This window comes from Hippoglossus hippoglossus, chromosome 22 (assembly GCF_009819705.1).
Source record: "Hippoglossus hippoglossus isolate fHipHip1 chromosome 22, fHipHip1.pri, whole genome shotgun sequence".
Classification (NCBI taxonomy): Eukaryota; Metazoa; Chordata; class Actinopteri; order Pleuronectiformes; family Pleuronectidae; genus Hippoglossus; species Hippoglossus hippoglossus.
This window is the reverse complement of record NC_047172.1, coordinates 15,733,343-15,746,237: the sequence shown is the minus strand read 5'-3', so window position 1 is coordinate 15,746,237 and position 12,895 is coordinate 15,733,343. Positions and strand designations below refer to the sequence as shown.

Below are 12,895 nucleotides of genomic sequence, written 5' to 3'. Positions count from 1 at the left end.
TTTATTAAAAGCTGATGAATCCAGTTGTTTTGAAAAGAACATGTGTCCACAGTTGCACAGATGTATTCTTTAGAGGAACACCACTGGTATGTGTGAGCACACACTGGTTTGTATTTGTGTTTGTGCGTCTCCTTGGGCGATGCTCATTCAGCCCGCACGCTCGGCCTACACACAGACCCCCTACTGTCTTTAAACCAAACTTCACAGTTCTGCAAAGAAAGAACTGGCACCGCTCCCTTCATTCCATAACATGGAGTCATAATTCACAAAGCCGCACCCGTAGGCTCATGCACTCTTACACATGCACAACGGCACGACTAGGAAGAGCTGAAGAACAGAAAAATAAACAGTCGCCAGTGTGCAACTAGGCAGTTTCAACCAACCGTCTACACACATGTATCAATGTGGTTCCTGTTTCTTGTTATGTTTCATCGTCATCCTTCATCTTTTTTTTTTCATTCTCAGCACAGTGATCTCATCGCCTTCTCTGTGTCTCCCTCCACCCTTCACCTTGCTACGCTTCTTTACTCTGAGGCAGATCTCCCAGCCTAACTCTTCTGTAGCTCACACTGGGCTTCCTCCAGCCGCGCACTTTATTACATACTTATCTGCAAATCACAGGCTAAAAGTTAGAGAGAGCTCTTGATCTGACAGAAGTCAGAGCTTGTAAAAAAAGTTGAAAGACAGAGGGAGGGTGGGAGTGGAGTCTGGGTGAGAGAATTATAAATCCCTAGATGATGTGCTGTTGACAAAGTTCACGAAAAGTTTTTGGCTGTTATACTGTTTCAGGATCATGCATGTACAAAAAAAGTGTACACAATGCTTTGCCTTCTTTTAGATGTTTGTGCAGCACGATCGGTGGGAAAACCTCCCCCCCCGTGACGAGACAGGAACAGAAACCACACAAAACTATGTTTCGTCATGTTCTCGGAGGATTACACATTTTTTCTTTCCCAAACTGCCTCTCACCATCAAAGAGAGGCGAGTGGAGTGTGTATGTGTTTCTGTGTGTGATGAGAAGATAGAGGACTATGGTTTGGATGCAACATGTGGAAAAATGTTCAAGCAGATGTGGACAATATGAAGCCAGATGTCTTACATACTAAATACTGATCATAAATTCACCTTTCATCAGTTTGTAAAAACCTTGCAACGATCTGACCCCTTTATATGACATCCACCAGAACTGATGTTTTCCTCTGAGTTTGTTTGTTATTCAGCAGGATAAGACAAAAACTACACAACCAATTTCCATTACATTTTGTGGGGGGTTGGGGCATGACCCAACAATGAACTCTCTTTCTTCAATTTATTTAATATCGCAAGATTTTCCATTTCCATTGATTTCTCAGACAATAGTTCATGGGTCTTGATAAAAAAAACTAAACAATCAGACATGTTTAGGGGACTGATATTTATGAGTGTGTGTGTATATATATATATATATATATACACACATTCATATACACACACACAGTATAATGCACTCAAATACAACAGCTAATATGTTGCAATAGCTAATAGCTAATATGTTTAAGATACTCATTGTGTTTATTTTTTAAATTTGTCTTTTGTTTTTGTTGACAGTGTCAGAAATGTGTCAATTACATTATAGGTTTATCATAGAGGTTATAATTCAAGGTGGTGTTGCAGTGGATAAAATTGTATGAGGTGTTTCACACAGTCCAGTACAACATAATGACTATGTCTTCACTGCCAAAAACATGAACATAATAGGCTTCATAAACGGAGACTTTATGGTTACACTCCCAGAAGGAAAGGAGGGAGCGACTTGTTAGTATTTACTTTCTGGGCAGGATGAATATTTGCCATGACAATACCATCCCTCGAGCCACACTGCTGGTTTGGCTCAAATAAAAAACTGGAGTTACTATAAATCTGGCTCTGGTCTGTTTGTATCCTAACTCATGTCAGAAGAATGCAGTCCATTATGAGAGGCTTTAGCTGAGGACCTGGATGCTTTTTGAAACTTTATTCATACTGTATCTGGTTCTTTTCTTATCGAAACCAGCTTAAGTTGTTATTCACTGCAGTACATCTGACGTGGAGCTGTCGTCCTCTGAGACGTGAGCTGCAGTGAAAGGCCAATAACAAGAAAGAGCATCCATCTCCTCATGGAGAAAAGTACGAGACCTCTCCCTCCTCTAAGCCCTGTGTTTCTCCTGCTCCAAATTACAGTCATTTGGCCATGACTAAGATCCGTGCATCTGTATTGGTTACGCTCACCAATAATCAGACGCCTCTCTCAGGAAAAAAAAAGTTGGGGGCGGGTTGGATTCATTCATCTATAGCCCACAGGCTGCCTGGGGGAGTGCAACAACTACTCGTATTATTTCCATTAGAGAGGCTCCAGTCCAGAGTCATGCTAAAGAGCTGTGGGATGCGGCGGGGGACCACCCAGCAGAGCGCTGTCTGTGTAGTGTGGCCATAAGGAGTTGACTCACGCCGCTGTTTGTTACACTAGACAACCTGCAATTTTCAGTTTTGCAAACAAATGTAATGATGTGAAGAATGCAGCATCCTCACCGCTCCATAAATATGTTGTATGTGAAGAAAATGTCTCCTAGGTGTATTTACTCAGTCACTCCACTAACTCACTCTCTCCACTAACTCACTCTCTCGACTAACTCACTCACTCCGCTGTGGGGACGTGTTCCAACATGCTGTTTACTTACCCTTCACAAAAGACGTGAGGCCATCGCGTCGGACAGGAGGCGCCGCTCTAACAAGGCCAATCCTCAACGCAGTGTGTCAATACCTGCAGCGCAGAGCGATTATCTGTCATTGACAGCACTGTGTGTTTGTGTGCACGTCACCATAAAGCAAACCAAGGCCTGATAATAGTTTATACACCGTCAGGAAATAGACTGTGAGGACTATTGTATCTGGGGAACAGCATTTATTGATTATGTTCCTCCGCTAGCTGCACGTTGCGCAGCTTCAGGACACAAATTCCAGGGAAAATCTGGGACTCCTCTCCTACTTTTAGCAGGTCAACAGAGTCAAAGCAAAGCACTGATACCTGTCTGGCCTGAGGCAAGGCAGCGTCAGTTACTGTACAGAGCCAGAGTCCTAAATCCAAGATAATGCACCATAGATCTGTGTCTTACACTGGGCTTTATATTGTGCACTACTGTGACAAACTGGTGAGAGAAGCAAGAGGGAAAACCAGTTGTTGTTATATTTGAAAACCACTTTAAATCCAAGCGACAACTACAAACACACACCCTGAACAGATCTGTGTGGAGGCGGAATTGGAAAAATGTTTCAGTATTTGTTTAAACTGACAGCCTTTAGGGCAGGATTTAAAACTCAAACTAAACTCACTCCTAACAGTTGACTGCGTTTGGGAAGTTTTTCTAAAACAAATTGATATATTTTGTGTGACAAGCTGCAACCATGTGGTAAAGAGGTAAAAGTATTTCATAGAATTTTAAGATCTAAAAAAAACAAAAAATTCAGCTGGAGGCTTTTCGCAGGCCTCAATTGTGACAGAACTTGCGGCACAGCCACACAATACTCATTTTAATCTCATGTGTAACCACATCCTTATCGATGTGAACGTTGTGAATATCACAGGCAGTGGTGGAGGGGGTGGTGTGGGGAAGTGGGAGCTCCAGGAACTGCAGCTTTGATGGCAGTGACTCACCGGGAGGCTGACGGAGCAGACGCCGCCGCCTCACAGGGGGAATAAGGCCAAGCCAAGAGGGAGTGGCGCAGGCGGCGATGCAGGCAGCCACCTTTGTTTGAATTAGGACTGGCTCCGTTTTAACCAGAAGTACATATCTGCGCCTGAGTGGCCAGGTTTCACAGGGTACGGGCGACTCAGCTGTCAGCGAGCGGAGGTTAAGGTCGGGCTGAATGTGGTTAGTCTAATAAGGAAACAACAGATTAGGAAGGTCTGTTTTTGGAGGAAGGAAGAGACGTCTCCAGTCCTCCTGCTGAAATCACCAGGGTAGAGGATTTACAGTAACTGCCGGCTTTGGTCAATAACAGTTTTGAAACTACACTTACAGTGACTTTGTAAGTAAATTGCAAGTCTTTAGCAGCGTATAAAACTGGTGTTACTGCACAGCACCTTTAGGCATCAACCAGGGCGTTGGCTGTCTTCTCTGGGCGTTATCAAACAAAGGAGAGCAGACTTAAGCAACCTTGTCTGGGCTAGAACGCTGCACACTCATGTGCAAATACTCAGTGCACAAGAAATGCACTCTGAAGGATGTGGAGGCGATGCTGTGATAAAACCAGAAATTGTCCACGACCAGGGACGGTGTCTTTTTCTGTGTGAGGCATCAATAAAAGGAAGTGTCTCCTCCATCAAAGTGAAGTTCCTTTTATAGTGATAGAGAGGATTTAAAAATATATAAATAATAGCAACAAATCGTTATGAAATTTGAATTTCAAGCACAGGCGTCCATGATGGCCACAAGTTTCCAACAGTTTGGTTTCATACCAACACATGAGCACAAACAAACAGTGATGAATGAAGGGCTAACTGACAGCATGTGGTCCCTTTGTGTGTTGCAGGAAGGATAAAGTGTCAGAAAAAGACCGGGTAGGTAATGACGGTGATAAAAATAAACACAATAATGATGCAAATAAACCAAAATGCTGTGTAACTGAACTCACAGAGGTTGCAGACGCTGTGTGTGTGTTTGTGTGTGAGTGTGTGAGAGAGAGGTGGTACCGTGCAGAGATCCGTGGATGGGATAATGCGAGTTGGCGTGCTGCGAGGCCTCTGTAGCCATGCAGCGGCTTGTCTGCTAAGAGCAGCGGCTACATTCCTGAGAGATTGATAATTACCCACTGAGGAACTCTTCTCTCCAAATCTGCTTTCACCCCCCGACACACACACACACACACACCACCCCGCCATTCATTCTCTACCCGTCATCCCCTGCCTCCCTCCCTCACTGCCGCCCCGACCATCCGTGCCACACATCCCCCCCTGACCGAGCCATGAAAGAAAAAAGGGGAGATAATGGACAGTGCATGACAGTCATTTTGAGCTAACATTGTAATATGTTGTTATCTGCACTGGCTGAGGTTACTGTTCAGAGAGAATGCTTTTCATAGGGGGAGTTACAAATACTCTACAGCGATGGAGACTGTACAGATTTTCATATCTTTGCATATGTTCGAAAAAATTTAATGTGTGTGTACTCATTTTTGTTAACTCTGTAGGACCTTTTCCAGCATAAACACTGATCTTGACAGGACCAGTAGACCTTGTGGGGACCAATGCCTGGTCCTAATGAGGAAATACATTATTTATGAGGTCACGGTTAACGTTAGGGATAAGGTTTTGGTTAGGCTGCACAATGAATGGAAGTTCAAAGCTGTGTGTGTGTGTGTGTGTGTGTGTGTGTGTGTGTGTGTGTGTGTGTGTGTGTGTGTGTGTGTGTGTGTGTGTCTTTTAAAAAGCCTTGCATCCATCTACATTTTTGTCTAGGGTTGCATCCAATTACCTTATCCATAATTGATTGATCTGCTGATTATTTCCTTGATTAATTAATACTTTTTTTCATTAACTTGTCAGAAAATAGCTAAAAGTTGCAAACAATCTCCCACAATTCAATGGGGCATCTTCAAATTCCATATTATATGTGACCTTCAGTCAAAGTCCCTTAAACTCCAGAGATGTGAAGAAGAATAAAGAAAAAAATGAAAACGAAGAAACTGTAACTGGGTAATTTCTGTTGAACAGTTAATCAGCAAAGGGATAATATTATTCTGGGTGGCTGATATACTGTAGTTGTCAACAATGTCTAATAAGTACTCTTTCTTAGTGTGTCATATAACTGCACAATTTTAGTAAGAATGTTGAACTATAAGAGTGCACCTCTGCTAAGGCCCAACAGTCTCAAATGTTCCACAATGGTAACCCTGACTATCTCACAATGTTAGACGGATCCTGGATCCACACCCTAATCCAGATCCACAGCAAAATCTATTGGATTCTTCCCGGACCCATACCACATCCTTCCTCCAAATTTCATGGAAATCCCTTCAGGTATTTTTGGTAATCCTACTTACCAACAAACCAACCAACCAACAAAAGTTAAAAGGGCCAGTTCCTACAATCATGATGGTCTTAGTAACCAATGTTTATTTTTTGTTTCTTTCCATAGAAATAGTGTGGAATGTAATGTGTCAGTGTTCTGAGATGCATCAGAGACAGTGGCTCGCCTCTGTAAAGTGTCATGTTTGCTTTTCTTCCAGGGGTTGCCAGGGGTCTGTGACTGGACTGCAGCCTCTGAGGAGCTTAAAGACCCTTGAACTGACAGGTCAGCCAGGGGCAAGGAAAAGAAGTTGTTGTGGAGTGGGCAGTGACCAGAAGACAAACACAGCTGGACACAGGTTTAAAAATACATCCTGGCCCTTGGGTGCTCTCTGCTCATGCTCCGGTCAAAACAAAAAGCCCTGACTGTAGCTGCCTCCAATTTCTTCCGGTCTGAAGATAACTACTCGGCCTGAGAGTCGACAAAATTGCTGTTTGGGAATAAAAAAAGAAAACCCCCCAAGTTTGGATGTAGAAGAACTCATGTGAACTCTTAGAAGATGAGAAACAGACACTGGCACATTCTTTTATTTTCTTTTACATGCCCTATACTGCAGCTCACAGCTACTGATTCAGTATTGATGAGGAGCCACAAAGTTAATCATCAGCTAATCCCTTTGATTAACAAGGTGCTTTTGTCCCACTCATCAGCCCCCCACCCCCACCCCACCCCACCCCACACACACACATAATCATGTGTCTAACCATTACAACACTGATAGTTTCCCCTTCCCTTCACTGAGGTGCCACTTCATCACTTATGGGTCACGAGTGAACACAGTAAAAACTCTGCAGAGCAAAAGTGGAACTTGAACTTTGTCTTTGAATATTTGGGACATAGCTGCACATGTGTTTCTCCCAAAAATAGAAAGTAATTTCCAATGACTTCCTTATCCTCGTCCTGAAACCTCATCTTTCACTGCGTCTCTTCCTCGACGTCTTCTCTGTGAATCTCAGGTACCAGGCTCTGCTGTGTCTCCTATAGTGCTGACATAACACACCTGTAATCTCCATGGGTACAAGCCCTGGCACGGCGAGGCTGGCTAGGGAAGGAGCACCAGTATGCGACACACCCTTTCCAAACAAATGGCTGTGTCTGAGTCTCACCTACCAGAGAGTACATGAGGTAAACTTGAAGCCATGGTGCCACATAAGAGAGAAGAACAAAACAACCCCCATCACAGTCCTCAGTAGAGTTTGGGTTTGGAGCTTGCCTTTGATTCAAAGTCCAGGAGCAGGCAAACAGAGAGGAGGGCAGAGACCCCCACCGGAGAGGTCCTGAACTGGAGGTGGTGGTGTTATCTGCCTCCGGTTAATCAACAAGCAAAGTGGGTCCATTATGAAGTGCACATCGGCTGTCATTGACTGGCACAGATTAAACACAGAGTCACCATTCTGTCAACTGCTGCCGGGTCAGTGACGGGAAATATAACACAACACTCTTCATTGTCACAAGCTGAGAGAAGCACTGCGCGTCTTAGATTACCTCTGCTCAGGATCCCTCAAGGCCAAAGCAGAGCAAATGTCCCACAACTAGTTTTTCATGCATGACTATACTCAACCACCTCCACCACTGTGCCTGATCAGCCCTCTCAGCAAGAGGGGACTATTTTCTTTCACCCTGGGTGGATTTATACAGTTTTCATATGATAGAAGCTGGAGCCGACTAATCAGACAACATGATGTAACAGTTTGATCTAGAATCTGCACAAGTGTTAAAGTTGACACTGTTGATCTTGAGGTTGTTTTACTACAGTTTCTGACTTTCTGCAAGAATGTTAAACCATATTTCCACAATTTTCTTTTTTTAGCTTTGGAGAGGTGCTAAACTGAGGAATTTGGTGGGCAGAGCCATATTAGGAACTTTCATCTGTTAAAATGAAAAGAGTCACAAACAAGTAAACAAGTATCGATCATACCTTGTGAAACTTTTCTGATCCAGATGCGTACATTCAGCCTCTCTCCATTTGAAGCGTCCCCCTGCTGCGCCCTTCCTCTCCAGCTCCAAACTTTCACCGTGCGGAGGGAAACTTCAGGTGAGGCATTTCCGTGAACAACAAAAAAAAAGGAAAAGGAAATCTCTTCAAACCGGGGAGGCTGTGTTCGTTCGCACCGCAGCAGCGGATAGTTGGGCTTTGTTTCTGATGCCCAGCTCAGTTGAACTTCTCCGCCACCTCCTGCGCGGACGCTCCTCTGGACCACGAGAGGGGAAATGAGGAGAAGAGTCGTGGACCTGCGGCTCAGATCAGATCCCACCTGCAGGAGGAGGCTGCGCGCGCTCAGGTGAGAGCCACGGGCCGCGGTCAATGTTGTGGGGGCCTCTAGCGGTGGGATGGAGTAACAGCAGGTCACAACTGAGAAAGACCGGAAGAGCAGGGATTTTTTTTTTTTTTTTCTCCCTTGATCATCAAAACAGAAACAAAGATATATACAGAGACAGGAAAAGTTCACACAATACAATACTGGTACGATATAATTATTAAAATAAATAGTAGATTAGATTAGATTAGATTAGATTAGATTAGAAAGCATCATCCACTTGAACACATATCTTGTGCTGCTATAGGCAAAATGGAACACAAAATACAAAATGAACTTGACAAATACTTGTTTAGGATATATCAGCACTTAAACAGACAACAAGAAATTGGCTCCAGAAAATATGTCCTCAAACAGAGAAATGGAGAGACACGGTTCAACAAATATATCTAGTGGAATATCTAACTCATAAAATGATGGGGAACCTAAACCTGTTTGAAAAGAGAAGGTCTAAGTGGTCTATCTATTATGAAATGGTTTACTATAATAATAAAATGAAATGTCTGGATTGTGATGCTCCATGCCAGTGACTTCAGGGAGCACTACCTTACCTAAAGTAGGGCATTGTATATAAATATATATTTTCGTCTATGTATGTATTTTTTTTTGTTTTGTTTGAATGTATGTATATATATATTGTTGTGATGTATCACTCGGTGACATATTTATACAATTTATTTATATTGTAAAAACATTTCTCTCATCTTAGGTTATGTGAAATGGGTGAGATGTATGTAGTGATGTGATGTCAATAAACATCTTTAAAAGTTTAAAGAGATAAAAGATAAGATTAGATTAGATTAGATTAAAGGATGTTGATTTTTTTTTCTCTCTGTTTATCATGTAATACAGTACAATATACAGTCTACAAATATATAATAAATACATATAATGTTCATAATAAGTATCATTCTATGTATAAATAAATACAATATTAAAAATCTGCATTGACAGTGAATAGAATGGGTGTGTACACATTAAATTCAATTTCAAATGATCCAACAAACTCTACTATGACTGAAACTATAATTGCATCTTGCTCGCAGTCAGACTACTGTGATGAACCTATGTTCATTTTATTCTTGCAGAACAACAAAACAGTGCAAAACGAAGCAATATAAAGCACATAACACTGTAAACAAACAATATGCATACATGTGTTTGCCCTATGAACACCAGCAATCCCCAAAATATCAACTTTTATTGACCTAATAAAAACTGTCCTGTTTCCGACTCTGCATTATTATATTTTTTGATAATCCAGTTGAGGTTTCAAAGATTTCATGTGACATTGTAGGAGTTTGGATAAACTAATGGATGACAGTGGCACAGTGTTGCCTTGGACACAGGTGATGCACTATTGTTATAAACAGTACCTGTTTAGAATGTTAGCATACTTCTTTAAAAGATGCTCTCATCACTGAAATTGTCACATAATTCCTCGTCTGCATCTCAGCTTGTGTTTGTTTCCATTTGTCAGAGGAGACACTCACACACAGTGAGGGTCTTCTACGTTTATGTAAATAAACACAGTATATGAACTATGAGGTCTGTGCATCACAAGCTCAATATTAGAGGAAACTACCTGCACAGACCTGATACTGTTTGCGACCGTGATGCCACAGTCTTCTTAGATGCACATAAACCCAGGCTGTAAAGTTGTGTAAATATAGCTCTGTGTGTGGCACCCAGGCTGGGCGGGTGTTAGCTGGTGCATCCAGAGCATGTAGGCCAGCCGGGCTTCAGCACTGACACAGTTAGTGGTCCCATGTGGTGGGGGTATGAGAGAGTCTTAGATAGAGTTTCTCCCCCCCGTGCCCAAAGTGTTATTAATAACACAAAGTGTGTCTATGTTTTCCTAGAGACAGACACTTTCCTGAGCTGTCCTCAATGCTGTTATCAAACCATCGCTGTCTGGACTGTCACCTCCGAACAAAGTGAGTATAAAATATATGTTACTGTAATTGATCAGTTTTCAACATTGATCTGAGGGTTTTTAAGGTATTCTTGTGGTTTTTGTTGAGCCAGTTTTTAAGACTTGCATCTATCAGCATTGTTTACTTGATTACATTTAAATTGAATTGCTCTGTTATGCAAATTAACCTGTAATGAATGACCAGATACTGTAGGTGGGTTTCAAACCCACAATCTCCTCAGTCATTAGTTGTTTTTGGTTGATTGATTAATGACAACACTCAACTTCCTTTCTTCTAGATCACTTTTGAGCAGCTCATGCACAATGAAAGGTTCCTAATGGATGGAAAAGACATGGCATCAACTGACAAGCTTAGATTTGTTGGAGAGATCCCAGAAAACAGCCACACTGACTCTGAAACGCAGACAATTCCCTCAGATGAGCGTGCACAACCATGTACAACCCAACTGGACCAGGTGGTCATGGACAACTTGGGGCGACTCTTCGAGCACTGCATCCAGCAGGTGTCCCGTCTGGAGAGGCAGAGGGACGAGCTGGTGCAAGAGCTCCTCCGGCTGCAGGAGCCCATGCTGCGGATGGTGGAGCAGCTGAGGGGGAAGGTGACGGAGACACAGAGGCTGCTCACACTGGCTCAGCTGGACTACACAGACGTTTTTGAGGAGGTGCAGAGGGTGAAGAGGAAACTGTTCGCCACAGCCAGAGACTGCATCCAGAACCAGGTGACACTGGCTGCACATGAGTATGAGGTGGCTCAGTCTGCTGTTACACAGGTAGGACACGACACCTGTGGGACTCATTTATTTTGGTGGGTCATTGTGAAGTGTTGGAAGATGAAATCATATTTCTGTGGATGATAATATACATTAGGCTGGGAACCCCATACAATATGATCTATACTGCAGCTCTGTGGATCATAATTATACACCTTATGTTGCACTTTAAGTGCAGAAGTATGGGTCAACAAATATTAATATAATTGTCATACTTAGATATAGACCCAGAATAATCACAAGCAAAACTTGAATCAAGAAAAATACAAAATTTCATCATCATCATCATCATCATCATCATCATCATCATCATCACAAAGACTTTAAAACTGGTAGATCTTTTTAAATATGACCTAAAAATTGTGAAACAATAAACTTAAGAGGAATTTGTACATGTAGTACAAGTTAAAGAGGGTTATTAGGGAACAGTTGAAGTATGAAACTCTAAACCTTTAATATTTAACAAAATAAAAATGTACGATTATGTATGGAAATCTTTGTGCTGTTCTATTGTTTCCTTCTGTACTATTTTTTTGGAAGAACTACTTTGCCAAACTGTTTATTTACTAACAGTTCTCAGATAAATTTCTATAAAAACATTATCAATTATTCATCAATTATTTTCCGTAGGAGGAGCTCAAGACCTACATCCAAACTCTGTCTCAGGAGTTGTCCCAGCTCAACGTGGCCCAAAATATCAGGCTCACCTCCCTGAGGGCCCAGGCCGCTAAGCCCTGCAGGCCCAGGGCCATGAGTGATGTCAGCCAGTGCCGCCAGGCCTCTGCTAGACTGCAGCGGCGGCTCAGCGGCAGTGTGAGGGCACTGGAGGGCCGGTATGAGCCCCGGCTCATGGCCCTGCTGAAGAGGAAGCAGGTCGGGGAGGATGCCCTGAGAAAGAGCAGGGAGCAGGCGAGGGACCTGAGGGCCAGCCTGGGGCCCCTGAGAGAGGACGTCCAGAGACTGGAGTTGCAGAGAGCCTGTCTGGAGCAGAGGATCTTTCTGATGGAGAGGGAGAGGGAGAAACGCATCACTCAATATAAGGTACGGTGACTTGAGTGATGATGAATATAAAGACCATGTGAATCTAAGATGTTTCTCCACTTTATTACAGGAGACTGTGGAGACACTTAGAGAGACTATGAGAGAACTAGAGGTGGAGTTTGGTGTTCAGAGACAATCTAAAAAAGGTTTGGAGGATCTTAAAGATGGACTTTTAACAGAGCTGACATTTCTCAGGTAGGTTTATTCTCACCCTATTCACTATACAACCTTCTATAAACTGAGCATCAGGATAATAAATGACCAATGTCTGTTTTACAGAGGCTGTGATGAAGCCAGCAAAACCACCGCTGAAGAAGAGCCATAAATTTATATTTCCAGTGAATATTCTGACACCAGACCAAACCATGGCACTGCCTATGCTTTTAATGTTCAACAGCTAAACATTGATAATATGCAGTATAATTCAATCTTGGTATGTATTCAGACTCATTTACTATAATTTTACAGATTTCTTCTTTTCTTTTTATTTATTTGCACAATATAAAATTTTTTACAATGCACAACATCCAATGGACTTACTAAAGCTTCCAAAAGCACTTTAAAATGTAAAAAATATAATAAGACAAAAAATCAAGTTGCAGAAAATTCTGACTACCTGGGTGACAATAATCATGTATGTATAATAAAAAACAATAACGATATCGAGATAAAATGAGTCTGTTAATACATATGTTGTCGGGCAGGTTTGGTTTTACAGTACTCACACACTGAGTGAAACATTAAATG

General features: G+C 42.3%; 2 protein-coding genes across 2 annotated transcripts in view; one reads left to right on the top strand and one right to left on the bottom strand.

The window, feature by feature from the left end:
• Positions 1 to 8,285, bottom strand: part of LOC117755999 (uncharacterized protein KIAA1522 homolog) — a 30,955-nt gene extending 22,670 nt beyond the window's left edge. The window contains exon 1 of the mRNA XM_034576267.1: positions 8,003 to 8,285. The gene's annotated coding sequence lies outside the window, so the exon portion shown is untranslated. The remainder of the gene's footprint in view (positions 1 to 8,002) is intronic.
• On the top strand, positions 8,230 to 12,749 carry LOC117756000 (syncoilin-like). Its single transcript, XM_034576268.1, has 6 exons — positions 8,230 to 8,365; positions 10,264 to 10,338; positions 10,616 to 11,107; positions 11,738 to 12,148; positions 12,219 to 12,343; positions 12,428 to 12,749. The coding sequence occupies exons 3-6, from the start codon at positions 10,634 to 10,636 to the stop codon at positions 12,471 to 12,473; spliced, it is 1,056 nt and encodes a 351-aa protein (XP_034432159.1). The 5' UTR covers positions 8,230 to 8,365; positions 10,264 to 10,338; positions 10,616 to 10,633; the 3' UTR covers positions 12,474 to 12,749.
• The last annotated feature ends 146 nt before the right edge of the window (positions 12,750 to 12,895 follow it).

Coding starts and splice junctions, on each gene's coding strand:
- LOC117756000 (XM_034576268.1), top strand. CDS start 10,634: ATGCACAATGAAAGGTTCCTAATGGATGGAAAAGACATGGCATCAACT. Junction 11,108..11,737: donor CTCAGTCTGCTGTTACACAG/GTAGGACACGAC, acceptor TATTTTCCGTAG/GAGGAGCTCAAGACCTACAT. Junction 12,344..12,427: donor ACAGAGCTGACATTTCTCAG/GTAGGTTTATTC, acceptor TCTGTTTTACAG/AGGCTGTGATGAAGCCAGCA.